The sequence below is a fragment of the Coptis chinensis genome, chromosome 9, assembly GCF_015680905.1.
Source record: "Coptis chinensis isolate HL-2020 chromosome 9, ASM1568090v1, whole genome shotgun sequence".
In the NCBI taxonomy this organism is placed as follows: Eukaryota; Viridiplantae; Streptophyta; class Magnoliopsida; order Ranunculales; family Ranunculaceae; genus Coptis; species Coptis chinensis.
This window is the reverse complement of record NC_141464.1, coordinates 46,510,808-46,538,747: the sequence shown is the minus strand read 5'-3', so window position 1 is coordinate 46,538,747 and position 27,940 is coordinate 46,510,808. Positions and strand designations below refer to the sequence as shown.

Sequence of the window (27,940 nt, the reverse complement as noted above, 5' to 3'; positions counted from 1 at the left end):
AAATTTCAAGTAAGATAGGTAGAAAACAGATTTCCACATCATATAATTCTCTTTGTCCAGTTTTAATGGAACAAGATTACCGATATTTTGAAATGAAAAATTCTGAAAATTACTTACAGACGAAGAAGATGATGATTCTCCTTGAGAATTCATTTGAAGATTAATTTGAGGATTCACTTGAGAATTTACTTGAGGATTGAATTGAGGATTCACTTGAGAATTGATTTGAGGATTCTGATTCTGATTCTGATTTGCTGAAGGATGAGCGTTCCTTGCCATTCTTATAATCAAAGAAATCAAGCTTAGAACTTTAGAAAATTGATGTCAGGAATCAGGATTGATTAACTTTTGAGAATTTGATTATGGAATTGAATCTGATTGATTGAAGATATAGGATTGAATCGAATTATGAAGAAAATTGGTAGTAATTGATATAAATGCGAAGAACAGCAGAAGATTATTAAGAAATTAGGGTTTGAGGATCGAACTATTTTTGGCTTTAGAGCATTTAGCTCTGATACCATAAAGAAAAGCTGAAACTAATGAAAACTGGAAATGAGAAAAATGAATTCAATGAGTGAATTTAGTGGTTACATGTATGTATTTATACTATAATAGTTACAACTAACTAACATTGCTGACAAGGCATATTATTAGTTACAGAAGTAAAACAGAATATTAACAAACTATTCTAATCCTAACAAACTAAGATTTGTTCTTTCTTGTATCTTCATCATGTGTGTCATTAGTTAGAAGTGTTACAGGAAGAACCAAGTTATTGCCTTCAAACATATATATAAAAATAAGTGAAAGTCAACTTATATTAACTAGTAAACTGCATAGCAGTGGCGTGAGCGGAGAGGGAGAGGGAGAGGGAGAGGGAGAGGGAGAGGGAGGAGTGGAGAGGGGAGAGGGAGAGGGAGAGATTGAGAGGGAGAGGGATGAATAGGAGAAGATGAGGACAGACAGAAACCAACCAAGTAACATTTTGGGCCACCTTACCCCCACCCGGCCCAAGATCGTTCGCTCCGCTCACTTGATTATTTCTTAAATCCCTGATTGTTAGTCATTAATGTGACTATTAATTTAATGTTTCTTCTTTAAAAAAAACCAAAGGGAGAGCGGAGAGATGAGGAGATTTGATCAGGCAAATGATTTTTTTTATTTTTTTTATTTTGGCAAATGGTTTGATCATGTGGCCTCTTCCATTTGCTTACGTATACCACCATTTCTACACTATATGATAGTCAGGACTTGGGTCTATAGGAGCCACTTTTCTAAGCCGAACAATGTATTTTTAATCTCTCTATTTTAAGATTTTAGAACCACATCCCTTAATTATTCTAATCAACTATCTCTTTCTTAAACAATTTACAAAAAACTCTCTCATTTTACTGAAATTAAAATTAGCTTCATATTATTTAAAATAATTTAGAAAATCTCCTTCATGTCACTGAAATTATATTCAACCCCTCCTAATGTTTTTATATTATTTTTTAGATTAGAATTTTTATTCAAAAAATCATACTATTGGAAAGACGTAAGAGGGATAGGTTTAAAGACTTGAAAAAACACTGATGCATAGCACGGTTCGGGTCTTTAGGAGGCACACTTTTCAACCGAACAGTGTATTTCTAATACCTCTATTTTAAGATTTTAGAACCACCTCTCTTAATTATTCTAATCAACTCCTTCCTTAAACAATTTACAAAAAACTCTCTCACTTTATTGAAATTAGAATTAGCTTCATATTATTTAAAATAATTTAGAAAATCTTCTTCACGTCATTGAAATTATATTCAACCCCTCCTAATGTTTTTATATATTTTTTTAGATTAGAATTTTTATTCAAAAAATCATACTATCGGAAAAATGTTAGAGGGATAGGTTTAAAGACTTGAAAAAACACTGATGCATAGCACGGTTCGCATACTTGTGATATGTATGATAGGAAGCAGTACCAAGTATGTTCTCGGTGGGTCGATCCCATTGAAATACTTGCATGATCTAGTGAACACCTTATTGAAAAGTTGCTACAAACAATTTGAAAATTATTGTTTTTATTGTATTGTTGTTGTTGTTATTATTATTATTACTATTACAATAGATACACATAAAAAAAATCGTGCAATTTTATTACTCTTAATTAAGACTGGGAAAATGAAAAGTGGGCGACAACCCAATCTATGGATTTGACCGAAATGGTGAGATTTGTTTTTTCTTTTATTTTAACTAAATATTATTGATGATAAAAAAAAATTTCACAGGCGGAGGCAGCAAACGTGCTACAAGTTGCGCTGCTAATTAAGAACTTTCTTTTTTTGCTAATAAAAAAAAATGCTTTGAGGTTATTGAAGAATGGATTCATGCTGGTTCAGCCCATGTCTCCTAGAAAATTTTAGTTATTATGGACTAACATTTGTGTTCTTGTAACATTTGTTTTCGTATGTTTGTTGAAAATGCCAACAAGCAAAGTTAGTAGAAACTTTTGGATGATGATACTTGAGTTCTAGAGATCGGACCAAGCCAGCATCAATGAATTACTAATCTCATTCGGGCTTGTCAATCAAAAAAGAAATAAAGAAATATTAAGGTTTTCTTCCCTCTGGTACACTATAGTACTCTACTACTAGATTTATCTGCAATTGAGCAACAGGCAGATAGCTACTGGAGTTGACAATACTATGCATAAACAAACTAATTGTCTTATGCTTAAAATGCTTTATAGAATTTCGTGAATTGCCAAAGATTCCTCGGTCGTGACAACTAGGAACTAAATGGTTTAACAACAGCAAAAATATATAATTTAAGATACTGACCAAGAATGGCATCACGATCAAGCCATGGTTCTTTAGTGGTCGTAAGATTAATGGTATAACGTTGTGTGGTTGCAGTATAATAGCTACTGAAAGCCAGAAGTCAGAAGTTGACGTGAAGTAATTAAGAGCATGATAGATTGGCTTCTTTAAAGAACTAAAGAAGTAAAATTAGATGAGATGTTAGGTGTTGTTTTCAGTGGCATTTGGAGACTTTTTGAATCGGGCGTCGACGACTTGTTTTAGAATATGTTAGAGGTAAAGTGGATGCATCTTCATACTTGTTGAAAGAAAACTTTGTGTTAGAGACATCATATAAGCTCCGCCATTAACGTCAAATAAAAATTAGAAGCCCATGGCAATGCCATCCTCGTTCGTCTTCACAGTAGAAAGAATCAAAGAAGTGAACCTGAACTGCTTGCTCCTGCTAAACCTACACCATATGAATGTAAGGCCCTTTCGGATATCGATGACCAACATGGTCTTCGATTTCAGATCCCAAATTTACATTTTTACCGAAACTCCAAGGGAATGCAAGGAAGAGATCCAGTGAAGGTTATCAAAGAGGCCACGGCTAAAACACTTGTTTATTACTACCCATTTGCTGGTAGGCTTAGAGAAGGGCCTAATGATAAGCTTATAGTTGAATGCACTGGTGAAGGAATTCTGTTCATTGAACCCGTGCAAATGTGACGCTAGACTAATTTGGTGATGTTCTTCACTCACCTTTCCCTGGTGCAGATGTACTTCTTTATTGTTGGAAATAAGGCTGGATCAGATCTGATATGGATAAACGCCCACCAAGATAAGAATAAACCACAGAGATAAGGATAACCACAGGTATTGGAATGAGTGTAGGACTCTATCCTAGCCTACATTAGATGAGTATAGGACTCTATCCTTAGCTGATTTTGGATAAGTATGGGACTCTATCCTATCCAATTTTGAGGAGGTGGGAGAGTTCTATAAATAGACCCCCACCCCCTCACATATTGATCATCCCAAAAACAAGCAAAGCTCTCTCTCCCTTTAATGGTGGCCTCCAACATTTTTTAAAGTAGAAGCTAGTTTTTCGTGCAGATTCCATAGGTGGTAACCTCCATTGCTAGCCATTATTAGTTCTTGGTTCTTGGTTCGTGAACAAAGGTTGCTTCCTGTTCGTGGTTGAAACTTGACTCTAGCTAAGTTAAGAAGAAAAAGATCTTGAGTGTGCGAAGAACATCATTTTCTCCAGTAGATCAAAGCTTGGAACTTCGAATTGAAAGCTGTGACCAAGGTACGATCTTCTGTTTTCGCTGCGCTATTTTATGCATGTGATATAGCGTAATTGTACATATCGTAGGAATCACGCATGAGATATCGGTAAAAATCCTACATTGGCATCGAGCCAGGTTTTCCATGGTTTGCATGCTTTTGTTTGTAGTTTTGATCTTGTAATCTACATTTTTTTTGAAAAACTGCGTTTTTTTTTCAAAATATTTTAATTAATTTTAAATAATTAGGTTGTTTAAAATTAATTAGAAATTGCTTAGTTTTTTTTGCAAAATAAATTATTTATGGGAAATAATTTGGCTATTTTTTTAAAATTTTTGTGGAAATTTTTTCTACGAAATTTTTTTTTCCTTAGAAATTTTTACATGGAAATTTATTTTCTGAGATTATTTCTATAGAAATTTTAGGATTTTTCACATGTATTTTTTCACAATTAAAAATTGACATTAGGATGTTTATTTTTACCATGCAGTAATTATTTAAATCTGGATTTTTACTATTGCATGTAAATAAAATTTAAGTAGTAGATTTTTTGTATATTCTATGTTATTGATAGTCAAATGCATTGATTTTATTTAATGACTAGAATCATGCTAGTAGATTATTATGATCATCTTATATGTAAAAATGTGGATTACTTAGATTTATTTTAATAGATGATTCTTATTCGTAATATCTTATTTTTGGAATTCAAACTTGATAGAATGGCACCAGATGGAAAATCTCCGTTTACCATGCTACCTGAAAAGGACCTGTTAAACGATAATAATTACGAACTTTGGTCTAGGAAAGTTAGGCTAATTATGGCAGATAGGAAGGTTATTGACGTAATAACTGAGACAGTAGCAGAACCTACCGCCGAAGGATTAACACAAGCTGCTTATACTGCTACACTTAAGAGGTACAATGAGTATACAAGCAGAGACAATGTTGCCCGAATTGCCATACTTGGCACCATGAGAAATGACTTCATGATGCGGTATGATGGCCTTGGATCGGCTAAAGAGCTATGGGAAGCGAACGGCGGACGGACCTTGGGGAATGACGACACTACCACGGAGGAGGCTACAAATGAGCTTTGACAAATTTATCAAGCTGCCCCATACCTCTATGATACAACATTGCACGGTGATGAGGAACATGGTTGCTGAGTTAGCCCAAGCAGGACAGGTCCTGTCAAATGAACAGCAAATTCAAGCTGTCATTAGGTCTTTACCTAAAACTTGGGAACAGTCTCGTCTTATCTTGACGCATGACGACAATATCACAAACTTTGCACAGGTGTAGAGGAAATGTGAGCTTGAGGAACAAATGCTTCTCAATGAAAAGCCTGTTGTTCAAACTGAAGCAAATGTTGTCAACTCCAAAAAGAGGAAAGCTCCTTGGAACAAGAAAAGTGGAAAAGGGAAAGGCAAGGAAAAGGCCAAGCCTGACCCACAGCAAAAGAAACCTAGGAAGTCGATAGACATGACTAGTGTTGAATGCTTCCATTGTCATCAGATGGGACACTATGCTAGGACATGTCCTTCTCCTGAGGTAAGTTTTACTTTAAGTACTGTCAATGTGATAAGTAATGTCATGTTGTTTGATTCATCACAATATTGGATTGTAGATTCAGCAGTGACAGACCACATAAGCCGGGATAGGTCCCTCCCTATTTGAAGATTTCCAGAAACTTCCACAAGGAACTCGGAGAGCCCACATGGGAAACCAAAGTGTAGCTGATGTTTTGGGCACAGGCACTTGTAGGTTGGATTTTGCGAGTGGGAGATCCATCCTTATTGAAGAAGTACTCTTTGTACCCTCAATTAAGAGAAATCGTTTAACAGTTTTGAAATTACTTTAAGAATCCTATGTGTTTAATTTTTTCTAGAACTCGCTTGAGATATCTTTGAATAACAGTTTGATAGGTCATGCTTATTTAATGGATTCTTTTATGACATTACACTTAGCACAAACTGAAGTTTTTATGTCTAAAATGGTTGGTTGCCAATTATGGCATGCTAGACTAGGGCATATTGGACACAGTAGGATAGACCGCTTAGCAAGGGGAGGGTTGTTAGGTAACTTAACCTCTGTTAAAATGGAAACCTGTGAAAGTTGTCTTGCTGGAAAGGCCACCAAGAAACCTTTTGGGAAAGCCCAAAAGGCAACTTATCCTTTACAACTTATTCACTCAGACATCTGTGGACCAATGAATGTAACAACAAGGCATAAGACTTTATATTTCATTACCTTCATAGATGACTATACACGTTATGGGACCATGTACTTGATGTCTCACAAATCAGACGCCTTGGACTGTTTTAAAAAGTACAAGAACCTTGTTGAGAATCAACTTGATAGGACAATAAAGGCCTTAAGAACTGATCGCAGACGTGAGTATCTTTCTGATGAGTTTAAGGAACTCTGTGAAAATAAGGGTATAGTTAGATAGCTAACTATTCCTTATACCCCTCAGCAAAATGGTGTCTCTGAGAGAAGGAATAGAACCCTGGTGGACATGGTTAGGTCTATGATGGCTCAGGCTAACTTGCCCATCTCAGTTTGGGGTGATGCATTGTTAACGGCTGCGCATATACTTAACCTGGTTCCTTTAAAATCTGTTGACAAAACACCCTATGAACTATGGACTGGTAGACAACCCATTTTGAACTACCTTAGACCATGGGGGTGTGCAGCCTTTGTCACTTCTCAAAATCGAGAATTTGGGAAGTTGAGTGCTCCTGGAAAGAAGTGTGTTTTTATAAGATATAGTGAGACTTCTAAGGGGTATGTCTTCCTAGGGGAGGATACTCAAGGGCATGTCACAGAAATAGAAGCACGTAACGTCAGATTCTTAGAGGATCAATACCCAATGAGGGGTGGGGTTGATAAGGATCTACAACTTTATGAAGTTGACAACCTTATAACTGCTGTTGAACAAGGCGAAGATGAAACTTTCACCAACCCTGATTCTAGTGACAATGGCATTGGTCAACTGATTGATCAATCCCAACCTCGTAAGAGTGTTAGAGGCCATATCCCCAAACGTCGGTTTGAGATTGAAGGGGAGATAAATATGACCAATGCACTTACGTAAATATCTGATGAACCTAAAATGTTAAAGGAGGCTATTTCTGGGTCCAATACAAGTAAGTGGATGGAAGCTATGAAGGAAGAATTGGAGTCGATGAAGAAAAACAAAGTATGGGACTTAGTTGATCTACCTCCAAACAGGAGATCAATTGGGAACAAGTGGGTTCTCAAGATCAAGAAAAATGCGGAAGGGAACATAGACAAATTCAAAGCCAGGCTTGTTGCAAAAGGTTACACCCAAAAAGAAGGAATAGACTATGAGGACACCTTCTCACCAGTAGTGAGATTTGCCTCCATATGTCTCCTCTTGTCAATGGTTGCCCACTTAGATTTAGAGCTTTACCAGATGGATGTCAAAACTGCTTTTCTCAATGGAGAATTGCAAGAGGAAATCTATATGGATCAACCCACTGGTTTTTCAATCAAGGGTCAGGAACACAAAGTGTGTAAACTAAAAAGATCCATATATGGTTTAAAACAGGCCTCTAGACAGTGAAATCTGAGATTCCATGAAGCTATGCTTCAAGCCAAATTCGAAAAGGTAAATAAGGACCATTGCGTATATGTCAAGACATCTAAAAATGGTTTTGTGATTCTATCTCTATATGTGGATGACATTTTGTTAGCAGGTAACAACAAGGCATTGATAAATTCCACTAAGGAGTGGTTGTCATTAAACTTCGAAATGAAGGACATGGGTGAAGCTAGTTATGTCTTAGGAGTTAAAATAACTCGAGATCGACCCAAACGCTTGTTGTCTTTGTCTCAAGAGACATACATCAAGAAGGTTTTGGAAAGATTCAACATGATTGATTGCAAGCAAATGGATCTCCCGGTAAGTCTAGGAGAGTCTTTGAGTTCTGAAATGTCTCCCAAGAATCCTACTGAAACTCAGGCTATGAAAAATGTACCATACTTAAGCGCAGTCGGAAGCTTTATGTATGCAATGTTGTGTACAAGGCCAGACATCTGCTATGCAGTTGGGTTAGTATCAAGGTTCCAAACAAATCCTGGGGTCGCACACTGGAAGGCTGTTAAGAAGATAATGAGGTATCTCAAAAGCACCGTGGACTACTCACTTGTCTACCAAGGGAAAGATCTTAAGCTGATTGGGTACTCCGATGCCGACTGGGCTGGAGACCTTGATGATAGGAAGTCAACTTCAGGATATACCTACATAATAAATGGAGGTGCTATATCCTGGAGCAGCAAGAAGCAAACTTCCATAGCACTTTCAACTATGGAAGTTGAGTATATTGCATGCTGCTCTGCCACACAGGAAGCTGTGTGACTCAGATAATTCATCAAACACTTGTCAGTGTTCTCAAGAGCTGCTGAACCAGTCCACATTTGGACTAACAACATGGCTACTTTTGCATATACTAAAGATCCAAAGTACCATGGAAAAACTAAGCATATAGAGTTAAAGTACCACTACGTACGCCAAATGATACCGAAAAAGAAAGTGGTTCTACAACATATATCCATTGATCAAATGGTTGCGGATCCATTGACCAAACCTATTCCAAAGGAACTCTTCCTTGCACATGTAAAAATATTTGGTTAAAGAGGATGTGATTATGCTAAGAACACTTTGATGGTTTAATGAATAAACGTGCATTCTTTCCAGATCAATTGCATTCTCATTATACTGTTTATCATCTCATATGTATGTCAATAGAGTTGACTGGTTCACTCACATGAACAGTCACTTCCATTTTAAACAGTGGGAGTTTTAGCTTGACAAGTCACTAAACCTTATAGGAAGGGTAGACCTAGTGCCGAGTCATGCCCCTTCTTATAATTGGATAAGAAGAAACAAGCTTCATAGGGAAGATTTTGTCTAAACCTACAAACAGATGGTGCCAAGTGGGAGCAAAGTATCTTTGGAATTGTCATTAGGGATGACAACACTTGCATGGTATGAGTGGACATACAAATATCTATTGTTGAGTAAACAAATTAGATACTCTTGCCATGACATGTTTTCACACAACATGTGTATAGTTAACCACTTGAGAGCAAGAAAATATATATCCCTAAAAAATTCTTGCTATGTGAGCTCAATTGATAGTTTTTTGTTTAAGACATATCAAATGGTACCCTCCTTAAACTTTTAACCTTGAAGAAAATAAGAGGACTACTCATAACTTTGGTTTGCTCCCCACAAGCTCTTACTATAAGGCTGATTGGATGCATACTGGGAAGTTGGTAGAACTCTAACGACAATGACTTGCGTGCAAAGGGTAAAAGAACTGAAAGTTTATCACACAATCACTGGGATTCTACCTAGCCAGGACAATTGATGATAATTGTGAATCATGTGATACATTTTTGATTTTATAGTGTGGACTCATAGGGATGAGTGCTATTTGTCAAAGTGATGAAACGAACAGATCTTGAGGTATACACACACTCTTCGGATATTAGGTTTCCGGATTCGTCTTCTTTAAGATCACTTTCATGGTAGATCACTGTGTCGTGCTTTTCATTGCGACTTGCTACTTCACAGATATCAGGATACGTATGCTAGGGTCACACGAACCATTTGCCGTGTGAGACACACAAATGGCTGAGCATTCTACTTAAATGCTTCTCTTAGAAACCTTCTTCGCCGTTGTGGGCGAGTGGGAGATGTTGGAAATAAGGTTGGGTCAGACCTGATATGGATAAACGCCCACCAAGATAAGGATAAACCACAGAGATAAGGATAACCACCAGGTATTGGGATGAGTGTAGGACTCTATCCTAGCCTACATTAGATGAGTATAAGACTCTATCCTTAGCTGATTTTGGATAAGTATGAGACTCTATCCTATCCAATTTTGAGGAGGTGGGAGAGTTCTATAAATAGACCCCCACCCCTTCACATATTGATCATCCCAAAAACAAGCAAAGCTCTCTCTCCTTTTAATCGTGGCCTCCAACATTTTTTAAAGTAGAAGCTAGTTTTTCGTGGAGATTCCATAGGTGGTAACCTCTATTGCTAGCCATTATCAGTTCTTGGTTCTTGGTTCGTGAACAAAGGTTGCTTCCCGTTCGTGGTTGGAACTTGACTCTAGCTAAGTTGAGAAGAAGAAGATCTTGAGTGTGCGAAGAACATCATCTTCTCCGGTAGATCAAAGCTTGGAACTTCGAATTGAAAGCTGTGACCAAGGTACGGATTTTCTGTTTCCGCTGCGCTATTTTATGCATGTGATATAACGTAATTGTACATATCGTAGGAATCATGCATGAGATATCGGTAAAAACCCTACATTTATGATGTCCCACACTCTGGGGGTATGTTTCATTGCCCTTTGTTATTGATACAGGTACTTGTTAAAGTTTAAACTTTCCAATAATTATAAGCTATCTACTTTATAGATTTTTCGTAGCAATCTCAACTACAGCATTTCGTACAGAAGCAAAGCATTGTTAGGATGATTAAGAAAAACTGTAAATCCTTCCAACATCAAAAAAAATTCTCCAAACTACTGTAATAACCTGTGTCAAAGATTTTGTATTATACCTTGTTGGAAAATTTTATGGGACAATTTTCATTTCCTTAACAAATTTAGTGGCAGAGCGCTATACCAATAGTATATGTGTCTGTTCATCATTCACAAAAGTCACTAAGTACTCGATTACATGATTAAAATTGACTATTAGAATCCAACAGTCCCTTGTTTTCGCAATATAGGTAACCCGTTTGCTGTCTGGAGGATTTGTCTTTGCCATTCGTGTGAACCACACTATGGCCGATGCAGCTGGTTTGATACATTTCCTGATTGCTGTAGGTGAGATAGCACGCGGTGAGCAAGTTCCATCTGTTCAACCAGTATGGGAACGGGAATTGCTTAATGCGCGAGACCCACCTCGTGTATCGTGCTTACATAATTTCTTCCGTGAATTGCATTAAGACACTGATAAAGGCATGACCCTTGAATGCCTTGATCACATAGCCGAGGCGACACAACGAAACTTTTTCTTTGGTCCACAAGAAATAGCAAACCTAAGAAACCACTTGCCACCTCAACTTCAAACGTGCTCCAAGTTTGATATACTCACTGCATTCCTCCGACGATGCTACACGAGCGTACATAATCTAAATTCTGATGATGAAGTACGCGTAACATTCGTTGTAGACACACGTGGAGTGTTCAATCCACCTTTGCCTATTGGATATTATGGAAATTCCGTTGTGTCACCAACAGCGTTGTCAATGTTGGCGTTTGTGAGGAGAAAAGGTGTTATGCTTGCGTGCATAAGCCAGAGCGTGACCCGCGCTCAGAATAGGCTTGCCCAAGGTGCAACCCGCGCTCATGCCTTGGTCAACCTCCAGTACCTTCAGCGCGACCCGCGCTCGACTTGGTCTTGCTCGAGGGGCGCCCCGTGCCCAAGTCTATTTTCAGAAGAAATTGTGGACCGCGAGTTTGCAATAAGAGTTAGAGTTTTTGGCAAAACCTAACACCCAGAAAACACATGAGAGGCAGCACAAAAGTCAAAGAAAACCCAATCTTGAGAGCTATCAAGATTGAGAGATAACCTTTACAGAGAGACAACCCTGTAAAGAGATAAGAGTGATCTAGTAAGGTGAGAGACTGCAAGGAGTGATTGTAATTTTCCTTCTCATTTTATAAAGAACTAGCTCTTGTGGAAGTAGACACTATTGGCCAAACCACGGTATATCTTTGTGTTGTGGTATGCGTTTAATTCTGCTTTACATTATTATCTGTTGTTAATAGTTGTTTAGCGAGTTGGGCATATTAGTATAGGTTGTAATTGATATTTAGAATTTGTTTGCAGTTGAATTGTGTTCAAATACAAATTATCTGTATAGGGGAGAATCGATTGGTATTGGTATAAACCCTAACAGTCAACTTCCAGTAAGCTATGCCAGAATCCGCTAGGCTATGCAGTGGAGTTAATTAAAAGAGCTAAAGCTGATGTAACAGAGGAGTTTAGGAGATCAACAGCTGATCTATTAGTGACAACGGGTCGACCAGTGGGAACAATTGTGCGGGCCTTCATAGTTTCTGATTTGACAAGTACTGGGTTCGAAGACATTGATTTTGGATGTGGCAAAGCTCTATATGGTGGGCCAGCAAAATCTGCCCCACCGATGAGTATCTTGTTACCGTCTACAAACATCAAAGGGGAGAATGAGATTGTTCTGTCAATTGTGTTGCCTAAATCCACAATGGATAGGTTTGCCATGAAAATTGAGAAAATGGTTCCGGAGCCGCCTAATAACAACAACAACTCATCCTACCTTGGCGTGTCCTCGCTTTAGGAGGATAGTCCCCTTGATCACTTGTAGTACAATTCTTATGAAAATAACAATATGGCTATCATTTCACACATTTATGAATGATCAAGCTACACACTATTAAACAAAGTACTATATTATGAAGTATTATTATTTGGGATTTATTTTCAACTTTTTCTCTGCTTGATGTATGAGACGTGACTTATGCATAAATATTAAATTTTCTGCACAATGTTTTCGACTTCTTTTGGCTGTTGAGAAATATAAATGTCTGTAATATGTGTTAACCTTCACTAAGGCACTTTAGTTACCGGGTTGACAATACAGAGGTGCACAAGTTGCACATAAATATCACTCTACCTTCTAGAACGACATAGATTTTGGACATACTACAGATTAGTCGAGTTCATGTGCACAAGTTGCACATAAATATCACTTAAATTATACTTAAATATGTTGATAGAAGAGAGCAAGGAATCGAATTGGTTTTTAGAAAATCTGTGTCAACGGGAAGTGGGATTGATTCTGCCTTCTTATACATGTGCCGCACGCAAGATTTTTTTTTTGAAAAGTTAAGCTGGGTTAAGACTGACCCCACCTGTTTTATTGATAATCAACTTGTTACATATGGAGTTCCTGAGGCATCATCCTCATACATATCTTCCCTAAGAGTATAGTCATTAGAAGGAGGTTCGACAAAAACACAAGTTCTAAGGCCTCAAGCCTAACACCAAATCTATTCAAAGTACACCATTACTAGAAGTACCTCATTCCACCTACTTTCCTTTCAAGAATTGTTTTGCTAAGGCTGGATGATCTTTCGAAACATGCTTTTGGGCCTTATCAAACTCTCGGAAGAAGGTTCCACAATGGATGCAAGAAAATGTCTGACCCATTCACTCATCCAAAATCTTTTTAATATAACCATCAAGATGCTTAACTTTTTTCTTGGCCAAAGAGGAAACTTTCTTCATCATGGCGAGAGTGGATCATCAATTTCACCAGGAGATCGTTGAACGTGCTTCTTAGTTTTCTTTTTCTTCTCAATAGTTCTCCATTCATCTCCATTAATTAGAGGTGTTACTGCCAAAATTTCAAAAGTAACCTCAACAGAATCTTGAGGATGAGTGCCTTCAACTTGGTTTGTAGCAAGAATAATGTGGTCATTGAAGAACTCATTCTCTTTCTCTCTACCGACCTCACCATCGATAGTATTCGAGTATTCATCCTCATTTGTATTCACAAGAGCTTCATACATTTGGTGGTATTTGTCTTGGAGAAAATGTAGACTATCTTGCTGAGTTTCTATGCCAATGGCACATTCTCTCATTGTAGTAGCTTGAACAGTACGTATCAGAGATAACAACTAGTTTGTGTCATTTGCAAGGGTAGCAAATTTGTCACCTACATTAAAATTTCTCACTGATGGACTGCCTAGGGTGGCTTCGATGATCGGCTCATTTGCGACCTTCTTGTGTCTATGTTCCTCTTTTCTCCATGCCCCTTGAGTGCTCTTTACACTCCTATCGTTCTTATGCGTCGTTTAGTCAATTGTTGCACTGTGAGCGGCTTTTGGTATTTGTTTTTCACATCCTGTTAAATTGTGACAAAAAACCTTGCATTTGGTGCAAATCAGGGGCTTCCATGGGAATTCTAATAGAATTTTATAGATATTCCCACTTTTACTCTTCAATTTAATAGATGCAGGCAATTCTTTATTAGCATTGATATCAATACAAATCCTAGCAAAAGTAAGTATTTGTTTTCCCTCAGTTGTTTTACCCATGAATAGAGGGTTACCCAGAGAACTAGCTATGTAACTAAATCCCTTAGCATTCCACAAATGTTTTGGTACATTATAAAGCTTCACCCAAACAGGGACTCTACTAATTAAACCTCTGTTCTCTTCAACCTCCATTGTCCAAGGTCAGATAACAAACAATTTTTGTGCAATATAGAATGACCCGTTATCCAGGACACTTTCTCTGTCTTCATTGTTGTAAAACTTGAAGTAGTATATATATCCATCAAGAGCTAAGTCGAAATCGCCTTTCAAGTTCCATCTTTTTGATACATTGGTCTTTACCATAGTATACGGGAGCTTTTTGCCGAGAAAAAACCCCACTACACGGTCCTCCCACTCCTTCGCACCTTCTTCAAACACCTGGTCTTCAATAACCAATGCATCACCTGAAAATTTGGATTCAAAATAAAATAACTCCTCACAACCAGCAGAAAGTGGGATTTCCTTGAGCAACGAGCTCTATCTTCTTCCCTCATTGTTCGGCTGTGAAGGATTTGGATTAGAAGCTCAAGAGATATCCTCAAAGTAGGAAGCTTCCTTCTCAAGAGATGGAATTGCCACAACCAAAGAGGAGTTGGCGGAAACAACAAGAGATGGGTTGGTGGTTGAAGTGGGTTGGAGTGAGGATTGGACAGTGGGAGGTAGTTAGAGGGGGGTCAGGGGGCTTGGTTGCAGCACGCAAGATGTTGATCAAGTCCTATTATTGTCAAGCACCCAAGCATACTCTGAAGGACACAACATGTTAAGAAGTCTGGCAAAATTTCGTTTAGCATTGCCATATTTTTTGAAGCACCTGTTACAAAATAAACTTGGCATCCACAAAATGTATACAATGAATGAATTGCAAAACACACCAATTTTCCTAACTTGTTTACTTAAGATAGTAATACACTAATACACATTGGTTATCCTATTAACAACTAAAACACATAGAAGTTCTTCTGAATTATGACTTCAACAACAGTGTAAATTGGTTCATTCCTCATAGCCTTCAAACTATAAGGGATAAGAATTAAGTGTAAGTTGTGTTGTCTTTTAACTGTTGCAACCAAACTGCTCAGTCATGTCTAATTCCTCTAGTTTAATTTCACCGGGTAGTTTCCATTCAAAGTGATAAAGTAATTGAGTAAGTGCAAGTTCAATATTGGCGATAGTTGGCACTATGCCTGGACACATCCTCCTACCAGCCCCGAAGGGGGTGTATTCAAAGTTTGTTCCCTTGTAGTCAATTGAAACATCGTCGAACCTCTCTGGCTTAAATGACTCGGCATCATTCCAGTACTCTGGATCTCTTGCAATAGCCCATGCATTCACAATAATGCTGGTTCTCTCTGGTATTTCATATCCATTAAGCTCACATCTCTCCTTACTCTCTCTTGGTGGGTGTAGCCTTAGTGTCTCTTTAACAACTGATATCGGATTGAGTAATCTGTTTTCCCCCCTTGAAAACGCGTCTTAGCTCCGATTGTGCCTTCTCCATGACTTGTGAATTTCTCATGATTTCGGACAATGCCCATTCTAATATAGTGTTGGAATTCTCTTTGGTATTTCAATCTACTTAAGTGAGTGCAAAGTGGAGGAGAAGAACATAGAGTGTTCTCTCCACTTTTGTGGATAGAAGATAGTCCCACATTGGTTATCCACCACTAGCTAAGTAAGTATATGAGGACTTCCTCTACCATAAGGGCGTGCCTTTAGGGTACAAAGGTTTTTGTGTTAGGAGGAAGGATTCACACAAAGCCACACGCGCGCTTGCCCGCACCAACCGAACCGAGTCGGTTCGGGCTTGGGCTTACTGTGTGTGTCTAGGTAGTGGCTTGGCCAATTGCCTAAACTTGTTTCCTAGTAGGTTTCTCTTCTTTATCTGTTTTGGAAGCCGACTAGCTGTGACCGACCTTACCTCTATATAATCAAGACTGTGCGTCCATATAGAGTATAGAGTACTTCCACATCCAGAGAAACAGAACTTGCATAACACAACCCTAGCCTCTTCTTCTTCTCTTTTTACTGTTAGCCGCCATAGAGAGTTATACCGCCGTTCTAGAGAGCAGTTTGTTTGAGTGCAAGTCAGCTTGCTAAACCATTGTATCCTGTGAGGAAGACGCCATTGTTGCCTTTCTACACCACTGGAGGGGGACAAAATCTTTCTTTAAAGACATCCTAATCCGCGCCTTGGTTGTTCCCTGTTACTGTTGTCCTTGTCTCTTTAATGTATTCTTTGTTGGCATCGAACATATAGTTGATGAAGTATCACTTCCACCAGTTACAAGATCCTACAACAAAAGAAATCAAGTTTATAAAATCACGAAAGATACAAGGTGAAACAAAGTTAACTAAATATACATGAATGCAATACTGACCGTGATTAAGGATTTGACATTGTTTTTTCCAATAGGAAACTCATAATCATTCTCATCTTTCAGTTGTAAAAGCACATCAACCAAATCCTCCTCTATCTCACCCTTGTTTGCCTTAACCCTCATCCTACGTTAGCTGTATATGCTCATTAAGGATATCTTCTAGGATTTTATCAATCTTTTTGAATACCCTATTTAGTTTGAGCTTGTTTGTTCCACTAATCCAATAAAGGAGTTTCAGTGATGGCAAGATATCTGCAATGCCAAAACTTCCCCTCAACTGTACCTCTTCTTTGATCAACAAAATAAGTGTCTCTCTTTCGTTGTTGTTCTTACCGGTCAAATGTTGACCTGGAACTTATGTTATATGTGTACAAGAAGACCTTCTCACTAAGATTGATAGGGGAACCTACCAATGAGTGTATCTCTTCAACTGGGTTTCTTGCTGCTTCTCTCAATGACCAAAATGATTGGACCCTCTTAGTAGTTAGTAGTTCCACAACACAAATCTTCCTTAATTGTCTCCAGAACTCACCATAAGTAGAGATTATAGAGCCAAGATAATTGTAAGATAGGAGGACCTTTGTAACAAGAATTTCAGGCCTATCTGAGAACACAACATCGTCATGTGTCTTCATCATCTCTTTTGCAAACTCTTGGTGAAGAAATGACGATATGAGGAACTTCACCGAGTTGTAGGAGCATAAGAGGGCATGTTTCTTAGCAAGACCTCTTAGAGAGTCATGTGGTAGGCCCTTTAAGTGGCATGATAAAGTCAAAAGTTAAGTAAACTAACTATCTATGCTTAAACACAAATAATCAATCAACTAAACAAGTGATTAAATCAATATTCCTACTCTCAATTCATTATACAATATAGAAAGTCAGGATTCGTTCCACTCTTAATCTATCTAGACTTAAACGAATTCAATTAATCAAACACAAGGAAACAATGGTGAGAACAATGAGAGTAGTGTTGTGATTTATTTAAACTAAAACTAATGATAAATTAAACTAATTTAACTAAAATTAAAAGATAAATTTAATGAATTGGAAGAAGATAGATGAAGGATTAATCCATCTATGTGAAACTATGATTATTCTAACTAGTTTATCATATTTTAATCTTAACCTTTATTAATCTACACAAGGTAAAACAACAAAATCGATATATCCACAATTTATTATTGATCCCTAACCAATCCTAGCAATCTCTGTACTAAGATATGATTAGCATAAGAGAAATTCTCCTCCACAAATCTCTTTGTGAAGTTTCCTTTATCTAGTTCAACTTCTATAATCTCTATCTCTAGACAACTATAGAACTTGAACTTGAAGCACATAAGACAATAAGAAAACTAAAGAAGAACAATCATAACCCTCACATAGACTTCATAAAACTCCTCTAATAGAGTTTTTAGCCTAGTTTCATTGAGTTCATTAACAATAAACAATAATAATAAGACATAATTAAATTAAACTAAACTTGATTAAAATAACTTGAATTGAATTGAATTAACTAAAGCTTTTATTGAAAGGTTCTAATGGAGGCTACAAACTAAATCTAAACTAAAACTTGAAATACAAACTAATTCTCGATTCTAAAAACTAAATCTTGTTCCAAACACTAATTTGATGCTAATTAACTAGATCTAAAACTAACTATTCGATCTAGACTAAGTAAAGCTAAAAACTAAGTAACTTAAGAGCTAAGCTTTTGTCTCTTGATATGGAGGAGACAAGATCTACAAATTCATGCATGGATTGAGGAGCCATGTTTTGGGCCGGAAAATTGAGCCCAAAACCTCATTACTTCAGTCTACAGAGGGGTTTTCAGTTAGAAATGACTTCAACAGCCTTTTCTTCCACTTATGCTCCTCTGATTGGGTTAAGGCTTGGACCATTAGAAATCTCTTTCTGAGACGGTTGTTTTGATGTAAGGTAGGCCTAATTCCGAGGTCTGAGTCCAAAGATACAGCCTTCAAAAGTTCAACTGACTTTTTTGCGCTATTTCTGCTTGCGTTGACTTTGACTTTTCAGCTTTGACCAGGAATTAAAAAGGTTTTTTTCCTTGAATCTTGGCCTTTAATCATAGAACTTCTTAGCAACCAACCTTTGCTTCTTTATCTCGCAAAAGGGACGCATTTCTACACGTATTCGACTCTAATGCCTGAAATACATAAGAACATGATAACAGTACTAACTCTTATTTATTAATCACATAATTAGTTTAAAAGTAATATTGTTAAGGGGTTAAAACTACAGTTTTGGGCTCTTATCAAACCACCCCTAAATAGTATTTTGCTTGTCCTCAAGCAAATATGAGAAATTAGAATAAGTGACCAAAAATGGAGTTCTAACTAATCTCCTTTCGCCGAGTGCGATTGTATTGACCATATGCAATAAGGCTTTAAACCACTAGGAATTTCCTAGTGGATGAGTTAAAGCCTCGTGAGAGTTTTCCAGTGAAGGTACTCACAAACATCTATACTACAACGACTAAGAAATAAAAATAATTGTTCCTTAATTTTATCTCGGAATCTATACATCTCACTAGTATTTAAACAAGAATGATCATTCTAAAACTTAAACTAATACATGCATAATAATCAAATCATCTTAAGATAAACAACTATACAATGAACTATGATATGAAATGCAATGGCTGGTCTGTTTCTGAAACTTTTGGGTAGTGTGCCTAAGTAGGTTCTCACAAGGAATGTGTCAAAACACATAACACTCTGATTTTTCCACTCAAGTTTGCTAACTCCAGTGTGCAGTGGGCACACATTTCCTCACAATCTCCATGACAATCCAAGGAAGCCGAGGTCGATCAAACACATCTACCACTTACTATCACACCAACCTATTCCTAATCGAGCTAGAGGTCTTTATTAGGTGATACGGGGCATAGGTGTTGGTTAAAGAAGGAAGGAAATGGATATCCAAAAAGACAAGTCTGAGAAAATAGGGTCTTCATATTATGTAACTAGAGAAAACCTTGTTATTTTGCTTCTACACTTTGTTTCCATCTTTAGCCTTTTTATTTTGGCTTTTTGATTCCTTTTATTCTATTTTTGGAGTTTTTATTTTATTTTATTTTTCTTTGGATGGAAACTTTCTTTTCTTTTTCTTTTATGAAGCAATTAACTAATTTTTGTTTACACAGGTTTTTCTCTTCTCTTTTCTTCAATCATCCTATTTCTTAGACTTATCCAGATAGGTAGGCTGATTTTTTTTTTTTATTTTGTTTTATTGGGTAAATGATTTTTAGTTTGTGAAATGAAAGGCTCAGTGGGGCAACTAGCGGATAATAAATTTCATATAGGTGTGAATTTCTGGCCATATCGATCTAAAAAGGGCCTAAATTCTCGCTTAGGATATGGTATGGTGATCAAGCAAGTGGATGTGTGATTTCTCTACTCGGAATTTACTTCTCCCTTGTGTCATCACTAAGATATTTCACTCTTATGAGGCTTTTAGGCTAGATGCTCACAGGATATGTATTAAGTACTCTAACCTAGGTCTCAGAAAAATACTGCCAAGTACAATCAAAGATACTCATGCAAGATGTTCGTGAAAAGATGCAATGACTATTACCTATATATTAATCTAAGTTTCAAAAATTAAATCCTAATTCAAGTACTACGTGAGATTTCTAGACTAATATCATTATGGAGAAAGGAACAATACCATTATCACTAAGTGCCTAGTATAAACAATATTTATGATTTTTAATATTTTATAAAGAAAAGTGCGTAATTTACATCCTAAAAGTGCCTAATTTTTGCAAATGTTCCTATCCCACCCCCAAACAATCAAACGCTTTGTCCTCAAAGTGTAAAGAGATAAGGAAAGAAACGTGGCAAAAATTGGCAGTACTGTAACATAAATATTGTAAAGATGATATGATAATATGAAGCACAATTAAACTGTTACGTACTAACTAAATTGGAGTAAACATGGCAGACAAAGGGTGGAAAAATATTTTGAAATGAAATAGCATAATATGCCACCCCCAAACAAAATTGGAAAACTCTTTTTAATTTTGAAATTTTTTGTTTGGCCTATACTCCAGAAAGGTGGTATATTACAAAAATTATATGGGTATTTTAAAGTAAGATTCCCTAGACTTAATGTGATATATATATATATATATATATATTAACATGCAGTTTACCATATATCAATAATCTAAATACTTGGGGATCTTTCCATAAATATTTAACACGTAATGCACCATCAAACAGAATCAAGCACCAAGATTTTCTATGACGTGGCTTAGTGGAATGGGAGTGAACTTTGATGGATTTAGAACCTAATCGAGCATACATTTTCTTCTTTGTCCTCCTACGAAAGGGATGCCAAGTGGATGAACGTGAGAAAATGGATGGTTGCGGAAGATACGTGGGATGTGGATAATTTTGGGAAGGAAGGAATGGAAAAAATGAAAAAGTGTCAGGTGGCTTGTCCTTGAGTGTTAATTCTTCACCGGATGGGTTTAGAAAGTTATGAAGCATAGGAGAAATAAGAAGGTCAAGTACAAACTCAATGGTTCTTTGAAAAGGTAGAGGGCGAAGAACATTCGTGATGGGAGGTGAATGAGTGACTTGAGGATGTGAGGTGGGTGAATGGTGCTCAACTAGTGTTCTTAGTCACTACACCAAAACAGGATATTAGTAACGCTCCAGTTTTTTGCTTAGTAACAGTTTTTAAGTGTAACTAGGTTCCTAACGTTTTATAAGCGTTACAATTATATATAAAGTGTTACTTTAATTTTGCCAAATATGAGAATTAATTTGTTACGTTTTAAAATTGTTTGTTTGGACCAAAAAGCGTAAATAAATCGTAAATATTAAATATAACATTAAAAAAATAATAGCTAAAAATTAGAATTTAAAATTTCTAAATTAAAATTTTTGAGAGGAGAGGAAAAAATTTGATTGAGAGGGAAAGGCCAAAATTCTCTTTTTTTCCCTATTTAAGATTACTAATGAACAGCCCTATTTTCATCCTTCTCTCTTCAACAAGTTCATCCTTCAACAAGTTTTGGGAGTCAGCACCGGTCGCCGCTGCTGCCGCTATTAGGTAAGGTTACTTTACGCGCCTTCTTCTTCTCTGATTTTGTATGTTTCATCATCTCATCTCTTTTTCAATTTTTCACTCTACTACTAGGTGATATCACAACTGAAATTAACTTGGGTGTTGGTTGGCTACAGTTATAACCAAAGGTGCGATTTTTATTACTTGTTTTATTCATTAAAAAATTCGATTTTTGTGGTTTGATTTTGCTCTTCTATATGTAATTAGTAATTACTTATTTTAGTTATGTTATGATTTATATTTTTCCTGGTTTGTGGATTGTTAGATTAATATTCATGCTAGCAAACACACACACGGTCTGTATAATGAATACACCAGTCCTGTTGATGACAAACCCAAACCCAAACTCAACTTCATACGGTTTAAATATCAGACCCAAGAAAGATACGGGTGTGGACAAAAAGGCGGTTAACGGTTCGCGAGCTTACTTGGTAAAGGACTCCTTTAGTTTAGCGGTCATGGATCGATTCTAGGTGGTGAACTTTTATACCCCTATTATCGAGTTCACGCTCGATCTAGCAAATCAACTTTTCGGATGAGTTCCATAGTTTTGGACCGTGGGAGGTGGGAAGGTAAAGCCTCTGTTTAAAGCAATCGGGCAAATGCTAGTATACTAGCTTACTAGCTTTAGTAGCTTGTGTACTAGCCTGTTAAAGGAGGTGGGTGCGCTGATTTGGGATGCTAACTAAGTAGATCGTGGCGAGGTGTGAAAGCAAGCGGGCAACAAGTGGATCGGGCTAACGGTTTATTTGCTCGTTAGGCTTTCTGTTCGGCGAGGCATAGAACAGTTAAGCCAAAGATAGAGCAAAGCTCAACCAATGGGCTATTTGCTATAGTTCAAAGCCCCGTTCATAGAAGGTCGGAGACATGAGAAGGTGGTTTACTTACTTGCTGCTTTTAAGAGCAAAGGCGGTCTAGTCATTGTTCCAAAGCTTTCATGCCACCTAAAGGGAGAACGAGATGCGAAGAACGGGCAAAGGAGCAGATCAGGTTGTTTACTTACTTTTAGCGTGAGCGTATTTTGTGTTAAAGGAGTACTTTATTTGGGCTGCTAAGTAGAAGTAGAAGCTATAGGCGAAGGCTTTTCGCGCCTTCTTCATTAAGTAAGGTGGAAGCTAGCTACTTGCTTGTTAAAGGTGCTTGCCCATGCTATTTGTGGATCTGGAGTTCTGCCCTATAGCCGATTGTTCTACTTTTAATCCTTAGTATTAGTAGCGGGTATTAGGTGAGAGGGCCTATCTCATAGCCGCATCTTGTGCTTTCTGGATACCTTTCCATGCTTTAACAAGCCCTACGCACCTTGCTCTTATAAGCAAGTAGCTTTGATTTGGGAATAAATTTTGGAAGTAAAGTAGTATGAGTTGAAGTGAAGGGCTTAGTAAGTAATAATAAGTAGAAGCGGAACAACGTTATTGAACAAAAGGCGTATGACTTGAGAAAGTAAGATCTCCGATCATTTGTCGGAAAAGGAGCTCTAATGGTACTTTAGAATAAGAATAATAGGGACTAATAGCCAAATCCGGGCTTTTTGAGTTTGTAGCTAGGCAGGCTACTCTCTAGCTTCCAGCTATTCTTCCTTCTCTTATGGGACTTGAAGCCAAGTAAAGGCACTTCTTTGTTGAGTTATAGTCTTTAAGATATGGGACTTAGGCGGGGAACCTCAGTTAAACAAACTAGTAATCTAATCGGTCATATAATCTTAGGGTTTTAGCTACCGACTTATCGACCCGACAAGTAAACTACCTTAACCCCCGAAATCTAAGTAAGGAGTTGGCAGCGTTTCGAGCTAGGAGTTGAACCAAGGCCGCTATTCGGACTTAGAGATAGTAGTTCCCAAGTATGATATGAAATAGGAAGGATAAAGGCCTTGTCCTACTCTAATACAAGTAAGTAGCTTCTTATTTACCTTAATCCCCCGGTAAGGATTTTGAAGCTCGGGAGCAAGAGTAAATCGTAGTTGCTACTGGCCGAGGAGCTAGTCCCCAGAATCAAGGGCGATTCGAAGTTCTTTACAAGACAGATGGGAACTGTAGCTAACAAGTGTGCCCCCGAAGTGGAATCCTACTTATACTCTTTCTACTATATTGGCGGGGCCGGGTGCCAAGTTATTAGTAGCTAGGCAGCTAAAGGCGTAGTAGTTCAGTCAGTCGGGGCATGAAGCTGAGTGTTCTATTTGATGGGTCGCGGAGACAGAGGTCGAGGCAACTTGTTATATAGGTAGCCGCGGCGTGTTAATAGATCTTCTTCTATACTAGTAGTAGTGGGTGAATCGGTTTCTTAGGTAAGGTTTAGTTTCTTTATTAGAAGGATAAGCACGGTTATTCTTTGTTTGTCCCAACATCCAGCCGAGGTAGGCTACTAACTTGCTCGTTAGAAGTAGTTAACGAACGGAAATAAGGCCATTTGATGTCTATAAGTGAAGATTGGATGGATGCCCGCTCCTTGGGTATGCTTTCAAAAGGGCTGTTTTCATGCGTCTTTGGTGTTCGTGGTCCGTTGGTTTTTCTATTCTCGGGGTGGTGGCGCATCTACAAGTTGAGAGTGTGCTCGGGCAAGTGGGCTAACGTAACTACTAGTAAAGGATTTGCCCGCAATAACGAGTAAGGGGAATGGAACTCTTGTTTGAGAACTTTAGCTACGGACTTAGGTTAGCTAGCTCAGCTTCTCCTATGGCTATTTGGATTAAGGAAGTAGGGTAATGCGCAGACAAAGAAGGCCTAACTTTACTTATTTACTTTGTTTGGAGTACTACTTTCCATATATTCAAATAAAAAGCAAAGTGATTTGAAAAACAAACCCAGTTTCACCCCTCCATAACTTCCCTCACTTATAGATAAGATAATTTTCATTTTCAGCAAAAAATTTAATGGCGTATATTGTGTTTGAGGGAGTAATTTGGTAGTGAATTAAAAATGAACCCAAATGCTTCTCTAATCTAATCTAATTCCATTTCTTTAATTCAAACTCCCTAAACTCAATCAAACCTTACATTGAAATCCAGAAAACCAGTAGGCATGTTTTAGAAATATTTTTTTCAATCAATCTCTCTCTTTTCTATGGAGTGACAACTGAATAAAAGAAAGAAAAAGATTGGACTGTGGAAATATTAATGAGAGTGGAGAATCAACAAACAAAGTGGTGGGTTATATAAGTATTTTTCGTTTTATTTTGATGGAACTCTCATTAACATCTGTATTTATTATTTCCATCTTATTCATCTCTCTCAAATTTTTGAAATAATGGCGATAACTTGATTAAAAAAAAGGTTGCCTTCAAATTGAGAAATGTGACCTTTGGATCTTTGGAAATTGAGAAATTTAACTAATGGTTGGATCTTCAGGTGGTCATAGACACACCTTTAATTTCGGGTTAATTGAGTTTATCATAAGAAGAGATCGAAATGCAAAATTAGAAAGAACTTTCAAAACAAAATAATTTCTTTGAAAAACGTAAAACAAAGATACGACGGAGAGATAGTAGAACGACGAGCTCTCTAATTTTTTGGCATTTTTTCATATTATTTTTGTATTCTTGTTCGTCTAATAGATGTGGTCTACCGAATTTAGCTTAGGAAGGAATGATCGGGTTCTCTAATCCTTGTCAAACAACAACTCAAGGAAAGCAACGCGATGATGCCCCGAACTGTGATTGGATTTTGATAATGCAGGGCATGCCAATAGGATTTATGATGCCTATTCTGGGTGATACCTGAATTTCATGTCAAAACTTGTGAGTCACCCTCTAGATTGGAGATGCTACTTTAGTTTTTGCAAGTCTTCTTGGAAAAGTAATCAAGTTATTCAATGCAGCATGAGTTACACAAATACGTGGTTTTAAAAGGAAATGCCTTGGTCGGCCGGGTGATGATGGCAAAGGTTGTGCAGAATGAAGGAATAGTGAACAGTTTTCTCTTTCTCCAGTAGAGATCTACAATTCAAAATAAAAAAAATATATACAAAATCTCTGACTTAATCCAATATCCCCCTCATATAATCCAATTACAAGTGTAGTTCTTCTCAGTTAAGACGGGGAAGCAATCAGAGCTTGGGTCTCAAAGGTTCTAATATGAGAAGAAAAGGGTTTCTTTGAGAATGAAAGGAAGTGTGGTGGTAATGTACCAAATTCCTCCTCTTCCCCTTTTCTAACCGATCCTCTACTCCGTGTTTAAGACCTGCCCCAAAACACACACACACACCGACACCCACCCACAAGTTGGAGCCGTTTACATTTCAATTTCTCTTTTAAATTTGAATGGTACCGCAATGATTAGTCCAATGTGGTTAGTTTTTCATTTGCTATTCCTTGTTGTAATGAGTTTTGTGTTGGATGTGAACAAAGAACATCAAAATTTCACCGCTTATTGAACGGATGTGCCTTTCGAAAACTTTGGTTTTCGAGGTGAAGCAATAAGTTCTCTTTTCGACATCTCCTTGTTAGAGGTCACAACAAAAGCTCGTGGGAGACCTAATGGATATCGCAAGATCATAAAGGCATGCATTCTTCTCCTCTGTAGAGTTGATCTATGATCATTTTCTTGACCACTTTGGTTGGCCTGCTCTGATGTAAATTTGTGGTGTCATCTCTATCCCTGTGGTTGTAAGTGTTTATATCTCGGAATTGATGACAATAGGCAAGAGATGGGTACCACAGGTAACATCTTATGAATCATCTGTATACGGATTAATATGTATAGGATAGGAGTGACAGGCACTCTCAAAATTTCGCTTGATTTGCTCTCGTTTACTTTATTTGAAAGTATCTGAAGAGTTTATTTTCCGGAGATAAAGGGATTCATATTGCAGCCATATTTGTTGTGGCAGGTGCAATATTTGTTGTGGCAATATCCCATAGGAATTGTTGTTGTTGTGGCAGGAATAGTTGTTGTGGCAGGTGTAATATTTCAAATTTTGAAAGCGTGAAATTCTATCTTAAAGTCTTTTGATGAAAGATTCTTTCTGGGGTAGTAATTATTTGTTTCCTTTTGTCTAACATTTTATTTTTTGGTGGTTTGTTTGTGGAAGCTTTTGGTTGTTAGACCCACAATACTTCAAGTGGATTCTCTAGTTTTCACCAGAATAGCGGCCATACAATTAGAATTCACAAAGACATTTTATTTTATTACTTTTTCATTAGGGACTAGGTTATGTAAATTGGAACTTGAAATCTCAAGTATGCTTGTGCATGTTTGATGGGCATTTTAGCCAATTTTGGTAGAACCAACTTCATAGTTTCAGTAACACTTAAGGATTAAGAACAATTGCAGAATTTTTGTAAATTTGTTAAACCGGTGCATTAGTTCCATTGAAATTGATCAAAAGTGGTAGGAATTGTTATATTAGTTCCATAGTGCTATCTCTGACCTTTGAAAGGTTGCACTATAAAAAACTTGTAATTTTTATACTTGCGAGATCTTGTTGGTAATCATTCTATTTTTCTTATTTTCTAGTTTCCCATTCTTTTTATTTCGTGGGATATCTCATCCTACATTTTTGATATTATAGTTATATATAGATATACACCCTATACCGATAAAAAAAAAAAAAAAAGATACTTGATCTGTTATTTTTTGCTATTGGTTTGTTGATTGGTGTGTCTGTGGGTCATCTATGTGGGTACCGCCTTTTACTTGATTCGTTTACCATATATAGAAGAAGATATGTTTGCATTACTTGGAAAATAATTGCACTGGGCAGTTCTGATTTTTCGTTCTCTTATAGGGTGTGGAAAAGGGCGGTTGTAAGATATGTTGCTCGGCCGCTTTGGGTGCGACGCGTAGTTGAGTATAGCTGTTATGATATAATGGGATCCCTCCGAGAAAAAAGGTTTCGGGGTGCTAGCACATGCTTTCAAAAGCGGTGAGAGGTATTTGAAGCAAGTGAGCTTTGTTTATGACCGACATGGCTTGTTTCGGGTTCCCCGACGTTGTAACTAATACATGACATTTTTCAGCTACTCTCCAACAATACTTCTTCTCCGCCATTTTGAGGTTTTAGGAAAGTTTCTTCTCATGAGGGATCATCAGATAAGCATCGTTCGCTAAGTTGAAGACCGTAGAGCCGATATGCTTTCCGCCATTCGCAGACCGCACTGGAGTCTCAAGTGATGTGAGTGAATTTTGTTGAGTTTTTTTATAGTGGTATGGTATGAAAAGCCTGTTAATGCAGTCCTTGCTGGATATTGATAATAGAATGGTATTACCGAGGCACATAGTTTACAGTTTAGATTACTTGCTCATGTTATTCCATTTCTCGCAGGGCGC

At 37.3% G+C, this 27,940-nt stretch overlaps 1 protein-coding gene and 1 pseudogene across 1 annotated transcript; one reads left to right on the top strand and one right to left on the bottom strand.

The window, feature by feature from the left end:
• Positions 1–564: 564 nt before the first annotated feature.
• Positions 565–12,441, top strand: LOC147476296 (benzyl alcohol O-benzoyltransferase-like; annotated as a pseudogene).
• Positions 12,442–15,141: 2,700 nt separating this feature from the next.
• Positions 15,142–16,242, bottom strand: LOC147476295 (cytochrome P450 71D10-like). The gene is given in 4 exon segments (XM_086585688.1): positions 15,142–15,267; positions 15,269–15,659; positions 15,661–15,739; positions 16,230–16,242. Coding segments are annotated over 4 exon segments (609 nt in total).
• Positions 16,243–27,940: the final 11,698 nt, after the last annotated feature.